Source organism: Lytechinus pictus, chromosome 18 (genome assembly GCF_037042905.1).
Source record: "Lytechinus pictus isolate F3 Inbred chromosome 18, Lp3.0, whole genome shotgun sequence".
Classification (NCBI taxonomy): Eukaryota; Metazoa; Echinodermata; class Echinoidea; order Temnopleuroida; family Toxopneustidae; genus Lytechinus; species Lytechinus pictus.
Genome location: NC_087262.1, coordinates 22,637,682 through 22,656,997, shown reverse-complemented (window position 1 = coordinate 22,656,997; position 19,316 = coordinate 22,637,682). Strand labels below are relative to the sequence as shown.

Here is a 19,316-nt window from a genome sequence, read left to right as displayed (position 1 = left end):
AGGGAATAAGAAAATTATAGACACTGAAAACCATGCATTGGCCTAAGAAAAATAAAAAAAAATGTTTCATTGCTACAGATTCAATGCATAAATTCGTGAAGGAGATGGACTATGGAATTGTAAAATTATTCATCTCCTTATAAATCAGAAGTATAACATTCATTTTGCCAAATAAATGTTCTTTTACATTGGAGATTAGTCAAACATCTACACAAGTATACATGCTAATAACTTAATATTCATTTCAGATTTCACACTCAAATACTGAAATCATTTCAGAAATCTTCAATTACGAGGCAAATCTATATCACATTTGACAGGCATGTTTAGTACTGGTAATCCATAATCATTTAAGAATATTGGCATTTGGGCATTCAAAAATGTAGATTGGGTTAGGTAGAACAAGCCATTATTGAAGCATCCATTGTTTAAACATTCAGTCAAAGGAATATGAGTTCCTTTTTACTCAGTGTTACAAGGAAATTTTGAAAGTCAAAAAGGGGCCTAAGCTTTCGATCCTAGCAGAATCTTCGTCTAGGATCGAAAGCTTAGGCCCCTTTTTGACTTTCTAATTTACTCCATTGGCTCTCTTTTATTAGATAAGCAGTTTTCAGCAGCTTCTTTTTGACAAGGAAATTTTGTTAGATTCATGTCGGATCGTAATAGCGTGAGTTGCATTATTATAGAGTAGCAATGCTTACAATTCATATTAATAAAACTGTTATCAGTACAACAAACAGATCTCTGGCTATTAAAAAAATGTGATCCAGTAAACAATCATATACCTGGAGTTAGTCCCTCAGGTAAGACCTGAAGTTATCAGTCCCCTGGTTGCTTACTTCAAGCATACATATGATTTCTTTTTAGTTCTTTATAGAAATGTTAACATCACAAAGGAGGCTCCCCCCCCCCACACCTCCATGCCCCAGGAAGTTGGAGAGATAAAATGAAAGGGAAAGGTGGAGAGATGGTGAGACAACTCATCAGGCAGATTTTTATTTTTTTTTAATCTTCTGGGGCTACTTTTAACCTACTGCCTACATCTGCTACATTGGACAAGCTTTAACATTGCAGTGAATGGGGATTTTCCAGGACTGCTTTTCTTTACAGTTTCCAGTGCTCTTTTGATAATTTTGGGGGCTAAATCACCCCCAGCCCCCCGTGTAATGCTTTTCCCTGCAACTAATAGTTGTATTGCTAATGGGGTGTTGCAAGAAACTTGCGATCAATTGCAAGTCAATTTTTGGTCCCTAGATCAATCATATGTCTTGCAGTTAATTGCAAATTATTGATTGATTGCTAATTTGCTCCTAAAAACAAGAAGTTTAATCTGATTTGCTACAGCTAACGTTGATCTATCAGTTTAAAATTTGCAACAGAATATTTGCAATTGATCGCAAATATTTTCTTGCAACACCCCCTAAGTCACATTGTCCATATTCATGCCCACTGCCCCCCTCCCCACCACACCCATGAAATCAAGAGGACATAATGCTTCACTGCTGGCAAGGCAAACTTTTCATTCTAGAATTAATGTGTACATTTTTGTCTTCAAGTTTACCACATATAAAGGTTTACAATAACCATCATTTCTCTCTCTCTCTCGCATTTAGAACAATCATCACAATATGGTTATTGAGAATATAAATTAATGGGCAGTTTTCATGACCACTTCTGATGAAAGCAAAAATTCCCCACTGACTTAACAAGTTAATGCCTTTCTTGCATATACAATGTATCCTATAAATATGAACATATTACTTAGGTCTGACTGAATTCTTGCATCGTATTTTGAATGCCTTGATCGGCAGGTATACGTTTTTATATGCAGTCATCACCGTAATAAGTTGTGCAAAATATAGCAAAAACTGGATGCGATACATAAATTGAACAATAAATTGTTATGAATTGGAGGTGTTACGATTCTCATATGCAAGAATTGGGGCTTCATGTCTTTTGACTTAAGTGAGATTCTATGAACTGAATATCAGTTTCCACCTAGGTGTTTACCGGTAATTGGTATCTTGTAAGATGAGAATATCAATGCTGCTGGCTTCACAATTTGAGCGACCCGACTGCCCATTGCCATGCACTGTTAACCATATTGGACCTGTTTCATAAAGACCAGTTATAATAACAAATACACATTTTTCTGAACATGTTTAAAACTCAGCCAATCAAAATTAAGGATTGGAGTACCCATTAACTGTTACTGCAAATTTGTTACTGTAATAAGTTTTATGAAACAGGCCCCCTAGAGACTGAACATTAAAGTCAAGTCCACCCCAGCTAAATGTTGATCTGGATAAATACAGAAAAATCAAACTAGCATAACACTGAAAATTTCATCAAAATCGGATGTAAAATAAGAAATTTATGGCATTTTAAAGTTTCACTTACTTTTCACAAAACAGTGATATGCACAACTCAGTGACATGCAAATGAGTCAGTCGATGATGTCCATCACTCACTATTTCTATTTTTTCTATCACTATTTTTTATTGTTTGAAGTATACAATATTTCTTTTTTTACAAATTTGACCATAAGAACCGACTTGACAGAATCATATAGTATTAAACAATGCTAATTCCTCATGTTCAGGGAGGAATTAATTGTTGTTTCACTTGACAATGAGGAGAAAATCAGAATATTTCATATAATAAGATACAAAATAAATAGTGAGTGGATGATGTCATCAGTCTCCTCATTTGCATACCAACAAGGATGTGCATGTAACTGTTTTGTGAAATTAAGTGCAACTTTAAAATGTTATAATTTTCTTATTCTGTGATCCGATTTTGATGAAATTTTCAGTATTATGCTTGTTGGATTTTTCTCTTTTCATTCAAATCATTTTTTTGTTGGGGTGGACTTGTCCTGTAAAGCCAGATCTTGTACTTTAACCTGGATAGGACTTATGTCACGACTCAAGAAATCCTAGGAAATTGAGATTTATACATGTACACTGTGAGTAGTAACCCAGCATCTGATGACCAGTGGGAAGAGAATTCTTTATGTAGAGCAATATCATATAGAGGCATCACTTACAAGACATTGTTCAAATAAGATAAGTGCAACATTAAAGTGGAATATAGCTAGTTATTAACATCATATCAGCAAAATCCTTTGCCAAGCAGTATACTTTGTAAGAAATTCAAAGTTTTTAACTGAATACCAGGCTAAAGGATGACTTGATACAGGTAGCCAATGTGGTAACAAGATACTTATCGGTGATTTAGCTACACAGAAAATATTATCATGTCTACATAATTGTATCAAAAATTGCACAATGTGAATAAATACGATCCTACATTGTAATTACATGTTCATTACTGCATTTATACAATGTATATAGATTAATTTAAATGTAAGGCAATCTACATACAATCATTTTGAAATACGTTGCTAATAATGAATAATTTTCCATTTTCAGCTATCACAATAATTCTCATCTTTAGCAAGTTTCCTTCCACAAATCTACTCATCTGCAAAGATTAAAGAAGGCACTCAAATTGACTTCATTTATACAGTGTATCTTGTAATGTTTTAAATGTGCGATAAGTTAACTTCAAAATTTCCCCATATAGTTTAGAGTTGAAACATTTTGAATTTATCACTGGATATCCATAAATATTTTCAATAACACTTCCATGAATATTTACCAATTGCTAAACTTTAACTTTCATATATTTGTAAGAGTAAAACAAAAACATTTGAATTGTATTTGCATGCTAAGATCAATATCTTGACATCAGTTAACCCTCGTAGTCCCAGGTATTTTGGGTACAGCCAGGTTGGGGGATTGCATATTGTGTCCCCTACAGATCTTGCCACTGATAGCGCGATTGCAACAAAAAAATCACGCTATGTTAGCAAAGTGATGTCATCTGCAGTCATGAAAATAGCGTTCCCTTGAGCTACTGAATGTGTAACAGGAAGAGATGGCTGTCCGCAGTCACTAGAGAGAGGTGGGAACATCAGCTAAAATGAGAACCCATCAGGGTATGTCCTCCTGAAGCAACAGATACTGTTGTTTGATGGTCACCAGTATGGTATAATCGATGATGCACAAATTCTGGACAATTTCAAAAGCCAACAGTGAGGTGTTACTGTACAATGGTCTGGGGATGATCATTTGCTATTGCCGATAGCAAAGGATGCAGTACGCAGTAAATGTCTACAGCTCCATCAGAAATGCCCTAGTAGTGACCATAGGGTTGCATTCTAGGTAGGCAGATAGAAGACAGTCCTGCTGGAAAAAGGGCTGTTCTCCAAATGTCTAGGGAATGATCTAAAGGTTATACTGAAGTATGATCAATGCTATCAATGTAGATGGCTCCACCTGATAGGCCTTGTCCTCAATACTTTGCTGGTCATTTGGGTAAAGAGGTCCCAAAGAGTTGCATGAAGCAGAAAATGCTGTTGTTGCTTGATGGACTGAGGAATGGTTTAGCTTCACATTGAAGTATGATCAGCAGAATCAATGTCCACAGCTCAACTGGATAGGCCTATCCCTCAATCCTCTACTTGTGGTCTGTTGCTCAAAGGCCTGAGGAATTGTTACCTTCAAAGGCACAAGATCAGCACAATCACTGTCCACACTTACACCGGCTCGACCTTGACTTGATCATCTGCTAATCTTTTTCGTAGGTAGATCAGGGGGAGTCCTGCTGAACCAATAGCCGCTGTTGCTCGATGGTCTCCCTCACAACATTAGCAATGACATGCGGGGAATGGACACTCGCTACAGCCAAGAGTAAGGGAAGATCTGTGCAGTCAACACCCACAGCTCCAGCCAGGGCTTTAGCCTTGATCATAGGCTTGTGTTCTAGGTAGGACGCCACTGAAGTACTCTGGAAGTACACGTCCTGCAGACGATCCTCTAGGTGCATTAGACACTGTTGGAAGGAACAATAAGAGAGAACAAATTCAAAACCTCTGTTCTTCAAATATGACAAATATCACTTGAGTATATCACGAAGCATTTTGGCAGTGATTTTCACTATCTAATTTGTTTAGAGGTAATAACTGAAGGATTACAGTAGCTAATAACAATTGTCAATAAAAATCACTGAATATTTGCTCCCCTGATCATAATGTTGACATACCATAGCGAGAACAAATGAAAAACTAAAGGGTGGGTATTTCAAAATACATTTATCAGTCAACTTCAAAAATAGACCCAATGAAAAATATTCACGGATTAAATGTACAAAAGTTGCTTCAACTCACAAAGTCTGATGAGAGTTTCATGCGGTGGAGCTGCATGACTGATTCCAAGAGCTGATCAACAAGTCCTGAGATCCCTACATCTTGATTGACAGGTTTGTTGCTGCATCCTTGATACCTCTCGCAAGACACTGTCTCAACTGACCAGTTGTCCGTATCAGCCACTAGGTACACATCCTCCAAGACGGAGTCATCCAGGACTGGGTGCTGTTGGTGGAAGGATAAGAAGTGTTTGCAGTTATATCTAATGTCACCCAAAGAGGTAGACTGTCAATACTCAAATTGGTAACATTTTTTCCACAATCTTTAAAAATATTGGGGAAAATAAATTGAAAAAAAAGTTTTAACACTTGTAACAATTGACCGGACTAAAACACCTGCCTCATGAAAATTCTCTCCTTTATTATTCTTTGGCCCCTCTTTTTCTAAAATAGCCAGATAATGTTTTAAAAAAAAACAGTAGTGTCTGGATGAATCTCCTCAACCCAATTTAATTTCGGTTCTTTATTTTCATAGAACCAGTTAACATTTTGTAGTTATAATAATACCAATGCAACTTATAGAGCAAACGCATCCACTCTGCTGAGTCCTCACGGCATCAGTGCCATGAATGTATGAAAAATAAAAGAAAACAACAATTATTACAATACCTGTGAAGAATCAATGAGGCTCCTCTCCACCATTTTGTTGTCCAGTTTAGGGACACCTTGAAGGGCAAAGTCAGGCACAAAGTTTTGACAGTAACCTCCGAGAAGGGAGCGGCCAAAGTTATCGACGTGGGACTTGGTCCTTTCCAACTCCAGTTCAAACATCTGTTCAGAGCTAATAAAGAAATTAAAGATAAGAGTGAATTAAAAATTAAAGTATTCAGAAAATAGGAGGGGAATTATGAGTACAAAGACACAACTTTTTAACTAACACCAAAGAGGGAGGTAGTGATCAGTCAGCGATTAACCTTTGAAAGGAAGAGGGAAGAATTTATGGAGTAATTCGGATAAAAAACTGAATATCCATTTTCGAGAGGGAAATGGCATTTTTCTAAAAAAGCAAACCAAACTATACCCAATCCTGTTAAAAAAGGCATTGCATTCATTACACCATACCACAAAAGAATTAGGTTACATCTGTTCTTTCTCACGTCTCTGAAGCATTGTTCTCCAAGTTACTACCTCCAAACATAAAACAGACAATCCTAAGTTACCTGGTAACTTTAACATGAGAGATAACTTGGTTTGAATACAATTGCTAAATTCTTACCAAGCCAATGGAAGTTCTTCATGCTCCAGACAGGTGTGATCCGAAAGAGCTGACGAGGCACAAGATACAGCCGACATACTTGAGACAGATCGCTTGTATAAATCAGATGATCGTTCATAGCATCCTTTATCCTCTATCGACTCGAGTCTACACATTTGATGTTGATTCTGTCCAATGGCTTGGCCTGAGTGATTACTTGAGGTATGACTTGGTGTTAGCCGATGCTGTGTTGCATCCGCTAAATGTTCCTTGCTTGGTGGTGATACTGTTCTTTGACAAGGGCTTGTGGTGATATCTATGGAGTCTGAAACCTTGTGTGAGTTCAGGACACGGTGGTTCGAGTCAGAATTGTGTTCATTTGAAAGGACAATATCTGGTTTCGATACACTCTCTCCTGATCCTTGAGAATTTGAAAATTTCGCAACTTTAGAGATCACAAACTTATCATTTTCATTGCAATCGTTGATGCTATGTAACGTTCTATCATTACTATCTTTTGATGAATCTTTCGCTGTTAAAGGTTCATCAATGTCAAATTTAAGAAGGTCCTCAATGTTCCTCGAAGCCCGACCAACAGGCACTACAACTTCTAATTTAGATACAAGCAAACTGTTGTCTAAAGTCTTACATACGATTGAAGGTTCCTGATCATGTTGAACACTTTGTGAATTTGACTTTGCAGTTGTTTCAGCAACTTTGCAAGTATCCCCTCCTCCTACAACCTGATTTAATTGAGAAGTTCTAGAATCAGTGCTGTCCCTGAAAACATCATCGCTCTCCTCAAACCGACTATGAGTTCTTGCATTGCTGTTGTTGGACAGTATTACATTAGTTCTGTTCTTCTTACGCTCTTGAATACATCTTAACTTCCTTACCGCCAAACCTTCTTGTGACTCACCCTCCAACCCTACCCCATCATCACTAGAGGTTTCCACAAGCTTCGGCATATCCTGGATGTAAAACAAAGGCTTATTGCTTGATTCACTTTGAGTCAAACCTCCTACATCCTCAATGCCACTGTCTTCTGTTTTGGCAAGAAACATGTCCTCAGTCAAAGTTCGTCGACGATCAATTGAATCGTCAGATTCGGACAGTGCTAGCTGTGTACATTCCATGATGATGTCTTCGCACTTCTCGTTGATTTCATGGACCTCGCTGCATCGGATGAAGTAGGACAACACGTAAAGCAACCGGCAGACCACATCAGCACGCTTTCCAACAATGACCGTCTTGGCTACCCTGTTTGGAAGGCCAATGTTGCCATACATATCCCTGCAAATTTACAAACAAATAATGAAATGAAGCATGTAACAAAAGAAATTGGATCTTGAATTTTATTCTAAACAATTCTGCTAATGGTGCAAAAAAAAGGTTTTTACTCACATTAATTAGTCATATCTACTATTCATATTTATTTATAAAGTGAAGTAGACATTCTTTCTCTGTACCTGAAAATGTCCAATCAACAGAGCATCCATTGATTAACTACTTAATGCAAGTTGGTATCTTGAAACTGTAAAATGAAGGCAACTAAACTTCCTCAGATGGTCAAAATTACGGTCCCCAACATTGTGAAAGTGGAAAGGAAGATTATTACATAGTTTGTTTTTTTTCCAGAAAATATTGTAATATAAAAGCTAAGCTGAATTAAAAAGACAGTTAATAATACACATAAATTATAGGGGAAGACTCACCCCAACTGCGCCCAGAGTGGGTTGTATGGATGACACTTGGCTAATATATCAAGCTGTAACAAAATGAGAAAAAAGTGCAGAATAAATAAACTTTTAAACCTTCTAAGGGTAATACTTCCTTCCTACTAAACTAAGTGAAAATGACCATGAATGTGTTGTGGTCCAGTGAATTATTCTGGATATTGGACCACATGTTTAATTCCCTGCTGTAGAACTCATTACCTTGAGCAATGCCACACTTAAAATTACCCAGGCCAGGTAAATGGAAACCTGACAAGAATAAATTCCTTGAAAGCTTGTGCACTGTATAAAGCTATGGTGAGCTGAAGCCAAGGTAATAACATCCAAAGTTCTCTGGAAGTGCATAGAGATATATGCTTTACAAGACCAGATTATTATCATAAATAGTCAAATAATCTATAAACTTACAGTTGTTGAAGAATGTTTGTCAAGGAAGGCACGGCTTGGTGTGGCACCAGCAGGCATCACTGTAGGAACCCACGCTAGGTGGTACATCAGGACACCCGTCATCAGACGACTCATAAAACTGTATAATAAAAATAAAGGGATATTTTTAGTCCTTTTTAGAGACTCAAAAGCTTAATCAAATCTGTTTCATAGACTACTAATCTTTCAAACTCATTGGTATATTTACATATTCACTATGTTCTGAAACCAACATGTTAACCGACTAAAAATGAAGGTTCTTTTGCAGACCAATAAGTTATGAAAATTTTGTAGGAAATGTTCATAAAAATCATCAAAATTTGTAAATACCAATAAAGTGATTTTGATATATGTTGATTGATTATGTAAGTGCAACATTTTAGGACAACCTGCAAATATAAGTATATCCTAATGCCATTAAATAACATATGGCTGCTAGAATAAACATCAAAATTATCAAATCATACATAATTTTAAAATTTAATGTTTAAAAAATAACCTCATTTACTAAATTTTGATTTTTTTCAATCAGAATATTTCTATGTAATACTTCTAAATGCATAATTCATTCTAAACATTGGCTTCAGAGAAATACCTAGCATCGCCTACAAAGATCTTTCAAATCACTTACAAGTTGTTCTGTTTGCTGTTGTGTGTTTCGAGGACCCTGCCCAACTCTCGAATGAGATGCTCACACAGGTGACCTCTCTGCTGGGGGTAGGTCATGAGGTTAAGCCAGATGGGTCGTTGTATTCTAGGTGAGGTGTACAGCTGGATCACACTCAGCTTAAAGTGATCAAGGGCCTGTAAAGATAACACCATTGAAATATAAGTCCCTTAATTAATTCTTAACTGGAAGGCTGTACCCATGAGCTGAATGACTAACCTCAGTCATAAAGGTGGCCAACTCATGTGCTAATTAATGTCCATACCCTTTGGAAAATTCCATAAAATGTCAATACACCATATGCAGGACCTTTCTGAAACTTCTCGTCTCACTTTGGAGTTCTCCATCTCTCTCTTCTTTCCTTAGCTCAGTGATTTTGGTACAAAACAGCTCGCGATATTAATCACTTATTGTGGAAAAACTGGAGGCATGTAATTCAGATATATATTCAAATATCACAATTTTTTTCCATCACTACTCACATTTTGGAGAGTAAATTTGTTATCTGGAAATGCAATGACTAACATCTTTCACAAAACTATAGAATCAAAACTGTAAGTGGATAAAGTGCTGTACTGTCTGAATGTACCAATTGTGTTTTTCTTAGCACCAATCGATGTAACATAAAAAGAATAGTATCCCTTCTCCACCTACCTCCATCACAGGCCTAATGAAGCTCTTGCGATGATAATTGAGTGCTTTCTCAATGGAAGACACCAGTCTCTGGAAGTGTCCCTCAAGCAGAGAGAAGTGGGAGAAGAAAAATCGTCTAAACTCTTCGTCCTCCCTTCCAGAGGGTTGCTCCGGCAGGTTGAATAGAACAGCGACACCGATTTTTGGGTAGCGCTTCCTCCGTCTGATTGGCTGCTAGAGATCACATGGTATTCATTATTTCTCTTTGCAAGGCTTATTTGATTAAATGAATTCGACAACTAAAATGGTTTTGACAAAATTGCCTGTCTGCTAATGAAAAGATGTTCTCCAATTTCACTTCAAGTTTTTATAATCAATCTCCTACCAAATAGCCATGGTCCAAATTTTATAAAAAATCTCTCAGTCCAAAAATGAGAATTACATTATAACAGGACTAGCTGAAGATCTCATACAAAAATGGAGACATACATTGCAGAAAAGTTCACTCCAAATTAATATCTTGAAGAGTCTGAATATAAGACAATTATTTTCTCTCTTTATCTCATCATACTGTAACCAGAGTAATGTTGGTGGGCATGTGGTTTCTACGGATTTGAATGATACACCTTCACATAATCTCTTCAAATGATTGGTCCACAAGTAATATCAAGATAACTATGGAAAACATTTCAATCTAGATATTACTTTAGGCAACAATTTCATAACGGCTATTTACAATTTTCATTTGTTTATATTGTTTGATTTTTTTAAATTCCATTTGTACAAAACCCACTTAAAGGTAACACTAACCTCCTCCACGTTGGAAATATTTTCTGATGACCTTCTCCTAGCAACATTCTCCATACTGGTAACCTGGTTGCGTAACCATCGTCTGTGGAGGCTACCATTGGAGGCGGAGCTTGAAACACTCCCTGGAGATGATGGCAAGAAAGGTGCCAAGAAGCTTCCAGATGCTGTAAAAAGGATAAAAGGTTGAAAAATGCCATTCTAGGTCCTTTAATAATACACGATAAAATACTTGCGGTTTTTAAGAGTTGACAATTGAATTATCAACAAATAGGTGCTAAAAAGGAAAAAAAGGTTTGTGTGGAGAACATTACAAGATTGTTATTTTCCGTCTATTTCATTACTTATTTCATTCATAAGATTTAGAGATCAATTGAATGTACTTTTATTTTTAAACTCAGTATATCAATTTAAAAAAAAACAATACATATGTGCTTAGAATCAACACGACTCAGCACAAACATAATTATTACCATTGTTATCATTGTTTGAAAGATTTGAATCACAAATCATGTTAAGAGTTTGACAATAAACAAAAGTTTCAATGATCACACAGAAATATCACCTGAAATCATATCCCACATGCTAAAAATCCTGCAACATAAATGGTGTAAATGGGGTCACATAATAATGGATGTAAACATAGTGATAATGAAACAAATCTGTGATTCATACTTTTAATTACTACCAAAAATGACATTATGAACACATGACAAAATGGACCTTGGTCTTTCAATTACTAGATCAATTAAATGTCACAAGATCTCACGGTAATCAAATCACTTTAATCTGATTTACAGCCAACATGACAAGTATCTAAACTTTTGAAGATGACCCTGTATGCTTTAGTTTAACCATACTCATATTTTACATTCCGACATAACCCACTATCATGTGACCCTATCTAATTTCCAATGTGATATTAAAAAATGTCAACCACATCACGGATTTAAAGTCTACTCTGTTTTGATAGTTTGATACCTTGAGGGTGACAGGTCACATGTTTCTGCATCAAAATATGTCACACTACATGTATAAAACCAAATTAAAACCAAGGGTATGTTTTAAGCTACAAAGAAGTTCCAAATATAATCATAGTAAGTGGGCTGAAATGCAAAGCCTTAGGATCGATCATACAGTTGATCCGTACACTAGATTGCACATAATGATCAATGTAGTCAATTGTAAAAACCAGCCCTACAATCAAATGCTAAACATTGTGTTACGAGGCCCAAACAATGGTACCTGCTTGGTTCCTACACAACTTATTTCAGTAAAAGAAAATTGGCTTTACACAACTAAATAGTTGAAATGTCTTTTATTCCGTAGTAATTTTGGGGTGGATACCTCTCACTAACTAGGCATTAAACTTTCACCTGCATTCGGTTCATCAATGCAATCAACCTAAGATCCAAACCTTACAAAACCCAAACCCTTAAACACCCCCTTAATTTTAAATATCTGATGAACAAAATGAAAAAGGAAATAATTCAGATGATTAATTCACCAGGTAATTAAGTTCTCTTTTCAATCTTCCTAGAGTATGAAAACTAAAATTTTGCTTCGGTTTGATAGATATGAATAGATGCAAAAGAAAAATTATTTGAATATGGTGATTTCTTTCAAAGATCACTTTGATAAATCTTTCATTTTGTCTATATCCCTTTAATACAAGAATACAACAGGGCACCTTTTAAACACTGACTGACATTCAATGTGCATGCAAACAGATGCATACGATAGGTGTTTGCTTTCCAATCACAAGCAGGTACAGATGTACTACTAAAAACCAAACACAACCGTGACAATGGTCGGGAATAGGAAGTCAGCAAGGAAGGAAATAAAGTGAAAATAAACATGTGATCGTAAAACAGGTGATTTTCAAAACTCAACTTTGTGAAAGCTAAATAGGATAACCAGGGCCACTCAGACTGAAAGTAGTAATATGCTTCTTTACTGATAACCAAGTTCTTCTATGGTTAACAATATCCTTCTGCTACTGCAATCATGTCATTGCAAATGCGATTAAATTTCCAAGTTTTCAATATGGAAATACGCTTACATCTTGCTATTGCTTGACGAATTCACAACCAAATTAACCACACTATCAGAGAATTTGCAATGTGCTTCCTTGAATATTATGGCAATATCCGATCTTCTTTTTAAATGAGCTGGTAATATAATTGATAGAACCTTTATGTTTACCAGGAATTTTTTTTCTGTTTTTGTAATTCTAGTTTATCTAACAATGTACTATGGCATAAGCAACAATTACACAAATGACCATTTAAAGTTATTTTTAATGACACATCATCGGTCCATTTGGAGTCATTTTCACAGACCTTAGCAATACTGTTCCAATACTGATTCTACTTCCCCATCTGCTGTTACTTTAAGAATTAAGACCACTTGGGCATTAGACTACATGAGAATTAGACTACAATGTAGGTGGAAATTGGACCCTATTTAGTATAGACCAAATTGATCACAGACGAAATGGGTCTGTCCTATCTAAGAAGTACACCAACTGCTTCTACATGTAGACTGAGTGAACAGAGGCTACGGATCCTACTTCTGCAGTTACTATTTCTTATTGATGATGTAGTTTATGATGATCAACAGCGTTTATATTGCGCCATATTTCTGTTAAAAACATTCATATGCACAGGCACATCCGATTATGCTAATTATTACACAACTGCTGAAATAAGTGGGTTTTTGAGGGATGATTTGAAAAATTCAATGCTGTCAATTTCATGGAGCGAAGGGAGGGAGTTCCAGTGGCATGGAGCAATAGATGAAAAGGCACTTTCTTCTGACCAACAGCTCAATGGTGAATGGAAAAGAAAAATACAATGCCTCTATCACCTACCATTGGTAGAGGAGGAATAAATGGAATATGATAAGAACGTGACTTACCTGAGAACTCCCCACTCTCATCATCCAGACCTAGTTTGTTGGGTGGTGTGGGCATCGCTATGGGCATGCTGCGAGCTATAACAAACAAGGAAATGAATTCTTGATGTGTTACAAGATACACGTAGGTTAAATTAAACAGACTTATAGCAACAAGGGGGTGTTTCGTAAAGATTAAGTGTGACTAAAAGTCGAACTGAAATTGCCAGTTGCGTGCTGTATAAGAAGCATCAAGACCTTGGTCAGATCATGCTGAGGGAACGCGCACTACTGTAAATTGATCAGAGATTGTGCAGTAAATATCATGTGTGCAATGGCACATGAAAACACGTTAGTCACACTGAACACTTTTATGAAGCACAACCCAGATATATATGTAGTAAATTGGTTGAATTGAACTGGTTATTTTACCTCACCCCTGGATGCTCCTTCAAGACCATAGGACTGATGGCTATACATCATCTACATACATGTAGGACATGGTGATTAGGACTAATGCCTTATCAAAGGAACTAGCCCACCACGGGGCCATTTCATAAAGAGTTACAACTGTTGTAACTTTGTCATTATGGCAACTACCACGGTAACCTGAATTTTGATTGGCTGCTGAGTCATGTTGCCATGGTAGTTACCATAATGGCAAAGTTACAACAGTTGTAAGTCCAATATGAAACGGGCACCAGAATGCTGGATTTCACAGCACCTTTACAAATCCTCCAGTCCTTTGTTAATGCATGTATTTGAAGACTGAAAGGAAACTAAGCTAGATTTTGACAAAGGGCAGTAGCATACATTTGCCTAAAGTACCTTAACCATTTATCCCAATTCAAACCCTTTTTATCAATTAGATCTGTCATAATCACAAGATTACACATAATAAATAACAAGAATTGACCACGACTGATCCCTTCTTTCATTGTCCATTCAGAATTTAATCCAGAATCGCAGTGACTCAAAGAAACACGGTCCAAGTTGCTAACCAAACCATTGTTCCTGCATATCCACTAGGATATGCAGGAACATATGGAACTTGGACAGGAGAGAGTATTCATACTGACATTCTGACAAATATAATCCTGTGGATCCTGTATGAAAAATGACTCACCGATCTCAACAGAGGGCAGGCTATTAGCGCTAATACTCCTCGGGATGGTCATGTCCGCACAGTAGAGGCTAATGGAGTCCTTGTCTCCTCCATCAGTTTCTCTGATAAATAAACAAACAAATAAACAAACTGATGAACAAAAACCAAATAAAAGTCAATAAAATTGAATCCCCAAATATGCATTACATAGTAAATTCTATGCTCAGAGAAGATAAAGGAGCAAAATAGATTTGTGACAGTTGTTTCTCAATATCATGAATAAGGCTCTGCAGAATTACATATTTTTAATTCGAAGAATATCAGATATGCCTCCAAGAATGATGCAAATTTCCTGAATTGTTGCAAGAGCACTAGGCACAATGGCTAGGGTCTGACAGCATCACCCGCTGGTTTCGTAAAGTTTGTAAAGCAGGCAGTTTGAAAACTTGCCCGTAATTACTGAACAAATCATTTGTGTGCTTTTTAATATATTCAGAAATGGATACATTTTTAGACAAACAGGGAATCAACTTACAATTGCTCATTTGGAGGTTTGAGTTGAAAGACCCTTGACAGCATCACCTTTGGAGGCATCTTGAAGGTGTGGACTTTGATGATAGGACCGTTGGAACTCATCGGGATAGAACCAAACAGCATCTCACCCAACATCTTCACATCGGATCCTGGACGGGTGTACTACGATAGAGAAGAGAGAGAAAGAGATATATATACATATATATATACACAGAGAGAAGAATGTTGTTAATCATATCTGGATAATGAATGGACATTAAAGGTGTGGACTTTGAAAAATTGGACCATTGGAACTACCGTATTTTTCGGAATATAAACCGCGGCCGTGTATTAACTGCATCCCCAAAAATCGGGAGGCTAAAAAAAAAAAAAATTGGCCAACCTGGTTTAATAGCATTTTCGGTTAGCCAATTTCAATAAAATCCTTTGAAAGACCAAAATATATATTCCTAATTTTTGTATTTAAAAAAATGGTTACTTCATTCTTTAACTTTATTTTAAAAAGAATATAAATAATTTCTTTGTAGAATAAAGGAAAAAAGACCATGAAATGGCAGTATTGAAAACAAACTTATAGCCAAAATACGGAAAAAGAAAAAAAAAATGTTGAGAGAAACTGAGGAAAAAAAATGAATAGAAAACATTATTTATTGCCCATTTTCTAACCGATTACGATTACATGCCTATTGTAAAGCATTTTCCATGCATTTTTTAGGTGTAAAAAATAAGTTTTCATTACAAAACAACCAGGGTTTTTTTAAGGAAAAGGAGACCATAAAATGGCATTTTTGAATATCAAAGTTATGGTATAAAAAGGGAAAGTTTTTTTTTTAATATTGAGAGAAAAAGGAGAGAAATAAAGAATAAAGGACATTATTTATTGCCTTTTTTAATAACCGATTACGATTAAGATCGATAACGATTACATGCCTATTAAAGAGCATTTTCCATGCAATTTTAGCTGAAAAAAAAAAGTTTTCATCACAAAACAATCAGTTTTTTTTTAGGAAAACATTATTAAATTGATAGTAATTAAATAAATAATATAAAACAACCTTTACAAAGAAGATTTTTCAAAGAAAACTTCGCAAAATATACTCTCTATTTTTAGTAACCAACAAATAATTATACATTAAATATTATATATAATTCTTGGTTGATCATCAACCTTAATTACCAAAGTAACATAGTCAGTTAACTGATGAAATTTAGTTGTTTCCTTGGATAAACCGCACCTAATTTTTTAGGATTACAAAGCGGGAAAAAAGGTGCGGTTTATACACTGGAAAATACAGTAATCGGAATAGACCCTAATCAGCATTTCACTCAACAAATTCATGTCAGATACTGGACGAGTGTAATAAAAGACTGACAAAACGTATTGTTGTTAACCCACCGCCTATTGAATTCCATAAATCTGTTGGGCTTTATACAGTGTCCAACAGCATGAAGTAGGTAACAGCATCAAGTAGACAACAGGTCAATAAATAACTTTTTAATCATTTTACATAATGCAGGGGTGTGAGTGGTCACAAATAAAAAGATCTGAAAAAAGCTGAAGAGTGTTGAAAAAGTCTGAAATAGAAAGAGCTCCCATACTTTTTGTACAGAGGAAGGCCAAAAATAAGCTGAAATTAAGCTGAAAATCAAAACAAAAAAAATCTGAAATCAGATAAAAATCTGAACTCTCACACCCCTGATAATGATTTATTTTAGTCTTACCTGATAGCCATCCACAATATTCGAACCAATTGGTTTGCTGTTATTCTTGACATCAGCGTTGGCATTATGGCTGGATCGGCTGGAACATCTATTGGCAGTAGTCTGAAAATTTTGTAAAAAACATAGAGAGAAAAGCAAGATTAGTTGCAAGATGATAGCAATGTGAATATGAAGAATAGTGCTGTGAAATCAATTTGAATTATCTTTTATCAAGATCACTGTCTGTAGAGGCTGTGCGGGAGGCTGTGTTGTCAATTTCCAGTTATGTTTGGTTCCTCACTGAAGCATGAACTTTGTATAGGTATAACTTACTTGTTAATAATTATTTTATATAAGATTTCACAGTATAATTTCATGAAGAGAGGCTGTATAACATTGTCCATTTCCCTTCAATATGGTTTCTCAATGAAGCTTGTATTACATGGCATAACTTAATTATTTATAGTATTTTACATAGGGTTTCACTGTATTCATAATTTCATGAGCAAAGGGGCTTGCCTTTCTCCATTAAAACTATGTTTGACCAGAACAAACTTGCATCTAGGCCAAAAGGTCACATGAAGGTCTGACAATTAGCAGTAATCACCAACAAAGGAAATGATGTGGCAATCACATAGGTAGATTAAAAAGGAAAATGACCCTAAACCTATTGCATATTCTTGCTCTACAATAAAACATTTTTGCATTCTTTAAAAACTGCTCAGACACATGTGCTTTGTAGAGTAATTTATTTTAATTTTCATGAATTTCTATGTAAATTTAGAATATAATAAAGAGAAAACATTATGCATCAAACTATTATGCCTGCCTCATCTATTTCTTTTCCAATTATTTTCAGAATCTCTTAAGACACTGCTCATCTGGGTCCTGTCTTTAGAGAGTTGTGATTGATCCAATCAACCTCAACTATACTGAAGCCATCATCATCAACAACAATGAAATGTATGAGTAGCCATCATATTAAGAAAACATTTTGAACATAAACATTTCAGGTGTTGGCGTTGCTGGCTTTCCATAGTTGTGGTTGATCTGATCAATCACAAGCATTTGTAAGAAGGGGGCCCTAATGAAATATACATGTAATAGTAATACTTACCTCTGTGGTTTGGGGGTCCACTTTATGAATGGCTTTTGAATCGATGATAGTTTTCTTGCCCTTCACATCACACTCTTTGATGACAACCAGTCGGATCTGTTTCTCTTCTAATGATGGAGCCTGCCAGCTGAAAAAACAAAAAAATACAAAGCATGAACATAGAGATGAAGTAATTTATTACTGGTGCATTGATGTTTTCTAGACGAGTTTAATCATGGAGGCATCCTCAATTATATTGAAAAGAATATCAACATCACAAAATGGCATCTTATGATTCACTGCCATGGCATTTATAGTAAGATGTCATGTTGAACATGCAGTTAAAAAAGATAAAGAATTTCAACAAAAAAAATATTTGCAAACTGTACATGTAGGCTATTATACTCCTACACTCTACTCCTACACTCACCCATATAGTGTGTATCTTCTCTTTTCCCTATTAATCCCACTTTCCATAATGTTCATGTATCATGATTGAATTAGTCTTTAATATACTTCCATCTTCTAATCCATATCAATGCTTCTATTCCACCATCTTTCATCCTAGTAAATTTTCTCTTGCACCAATTTCCCAATCACACCCTCCAATTTCCTTCCAACCCTCCTCTTACACCTCCCACCTTCCTCCCATACCACTCCCATCTCGCTTAAGTCATCAATACACCAGTAGACAGATCGTTATACATTCCACGTTTGCAAAATCCGTCTGGCACGCATCTTTCATCCTCATTTGCTCCACGTTTCCCCTTCATCATACCCCCTCCTCTCCTTCTCATCCTCCTCCTGATCCTGCATGTACCCCTCTAATAATCATCCTTCCCCTCTGGGCATGCTCCTCCTATCCCTCCCATACCACTCCCACCTTACTCCCACCCGGTTCCCATCTCGCTGGGTCATCAATACACCCCGTAGACAGATCGTTATACATTCCATAGTTGCACAATCCGTCTGGCATGCATGATATCTAATCGCACTCGCTTAACTTGGCAAACACACCATGTAACATTGGGTCACTGTGAGGTGAGTTACACAACGTGGCAGTGACTCTCTGTTCATATTCAAGCCTAGATGAATGACAGACCTACAATGTAGTTCAAATGTTGGAGTAGTGTCAGATGGTCTGGTCATATGTTGAAGATATTGACTCAAAGTGAATGGAAAATACTAAAATTTTCATTCAGGCAATATGAATAAAGCCTCTCAAATGTCAACTTTACTGAGTGATAGGA

At 36.1% G+C, this 19,316-nt stretch overlaps 1 protein-coding gene across 2 annotated transcripts; it reads right to left on the bottom strand.

Annotated features, from left to right (window-relative positions):
- Positions 1-873: 873 nt before the first annotated feature.
- On the bottom strand, positions 874-18,855 carry LOC129282093 (folliculin-interacting protein 2-like). 2 transcript variants are annotated; one of them, XM_064112727.1, is made up of 14 exons: positions 18,088-18,855; positions 16,992-17,093; positions 15,271-15,431; positions 14,757-14,857; positions 13,655-13,729; positions 10,739-10,902; positions 9,950-10,159; positions 9,260-9,432; positions 8,611-8,728; positions 8,182-8,234; positions 6,488-7,759; positions 5,881-6,052; positions 5,234-5,437; positions 874-4,899 (listed from the first exon to the last, which is right to left on the bottom strand). In XM_064112727.1, exons 3-14 carry the CDS (start codon positions 15,402-15,404, stop codon positions 4,657-4,659), a joined length of 2,919 nt encoding a protein of 972 aa, XP_063968797.1. In that variant the 5' UTR covers positions 15,405-15,431; positions 16,992-17,093; positions 18,088-18,855; the 3' UTR covers positions 874-4,656. The 2 variants fall into 2 exon arrangements, with proteins under 2 accessions (XP_063968797.1, XP_063968796.1); XM_064112726.1 differs by having other exon boundaries at positions 880-4,899; positions 9,950-10,162.
- Positions 18,856-19,316: the final 461 nt, after the last annotated feature.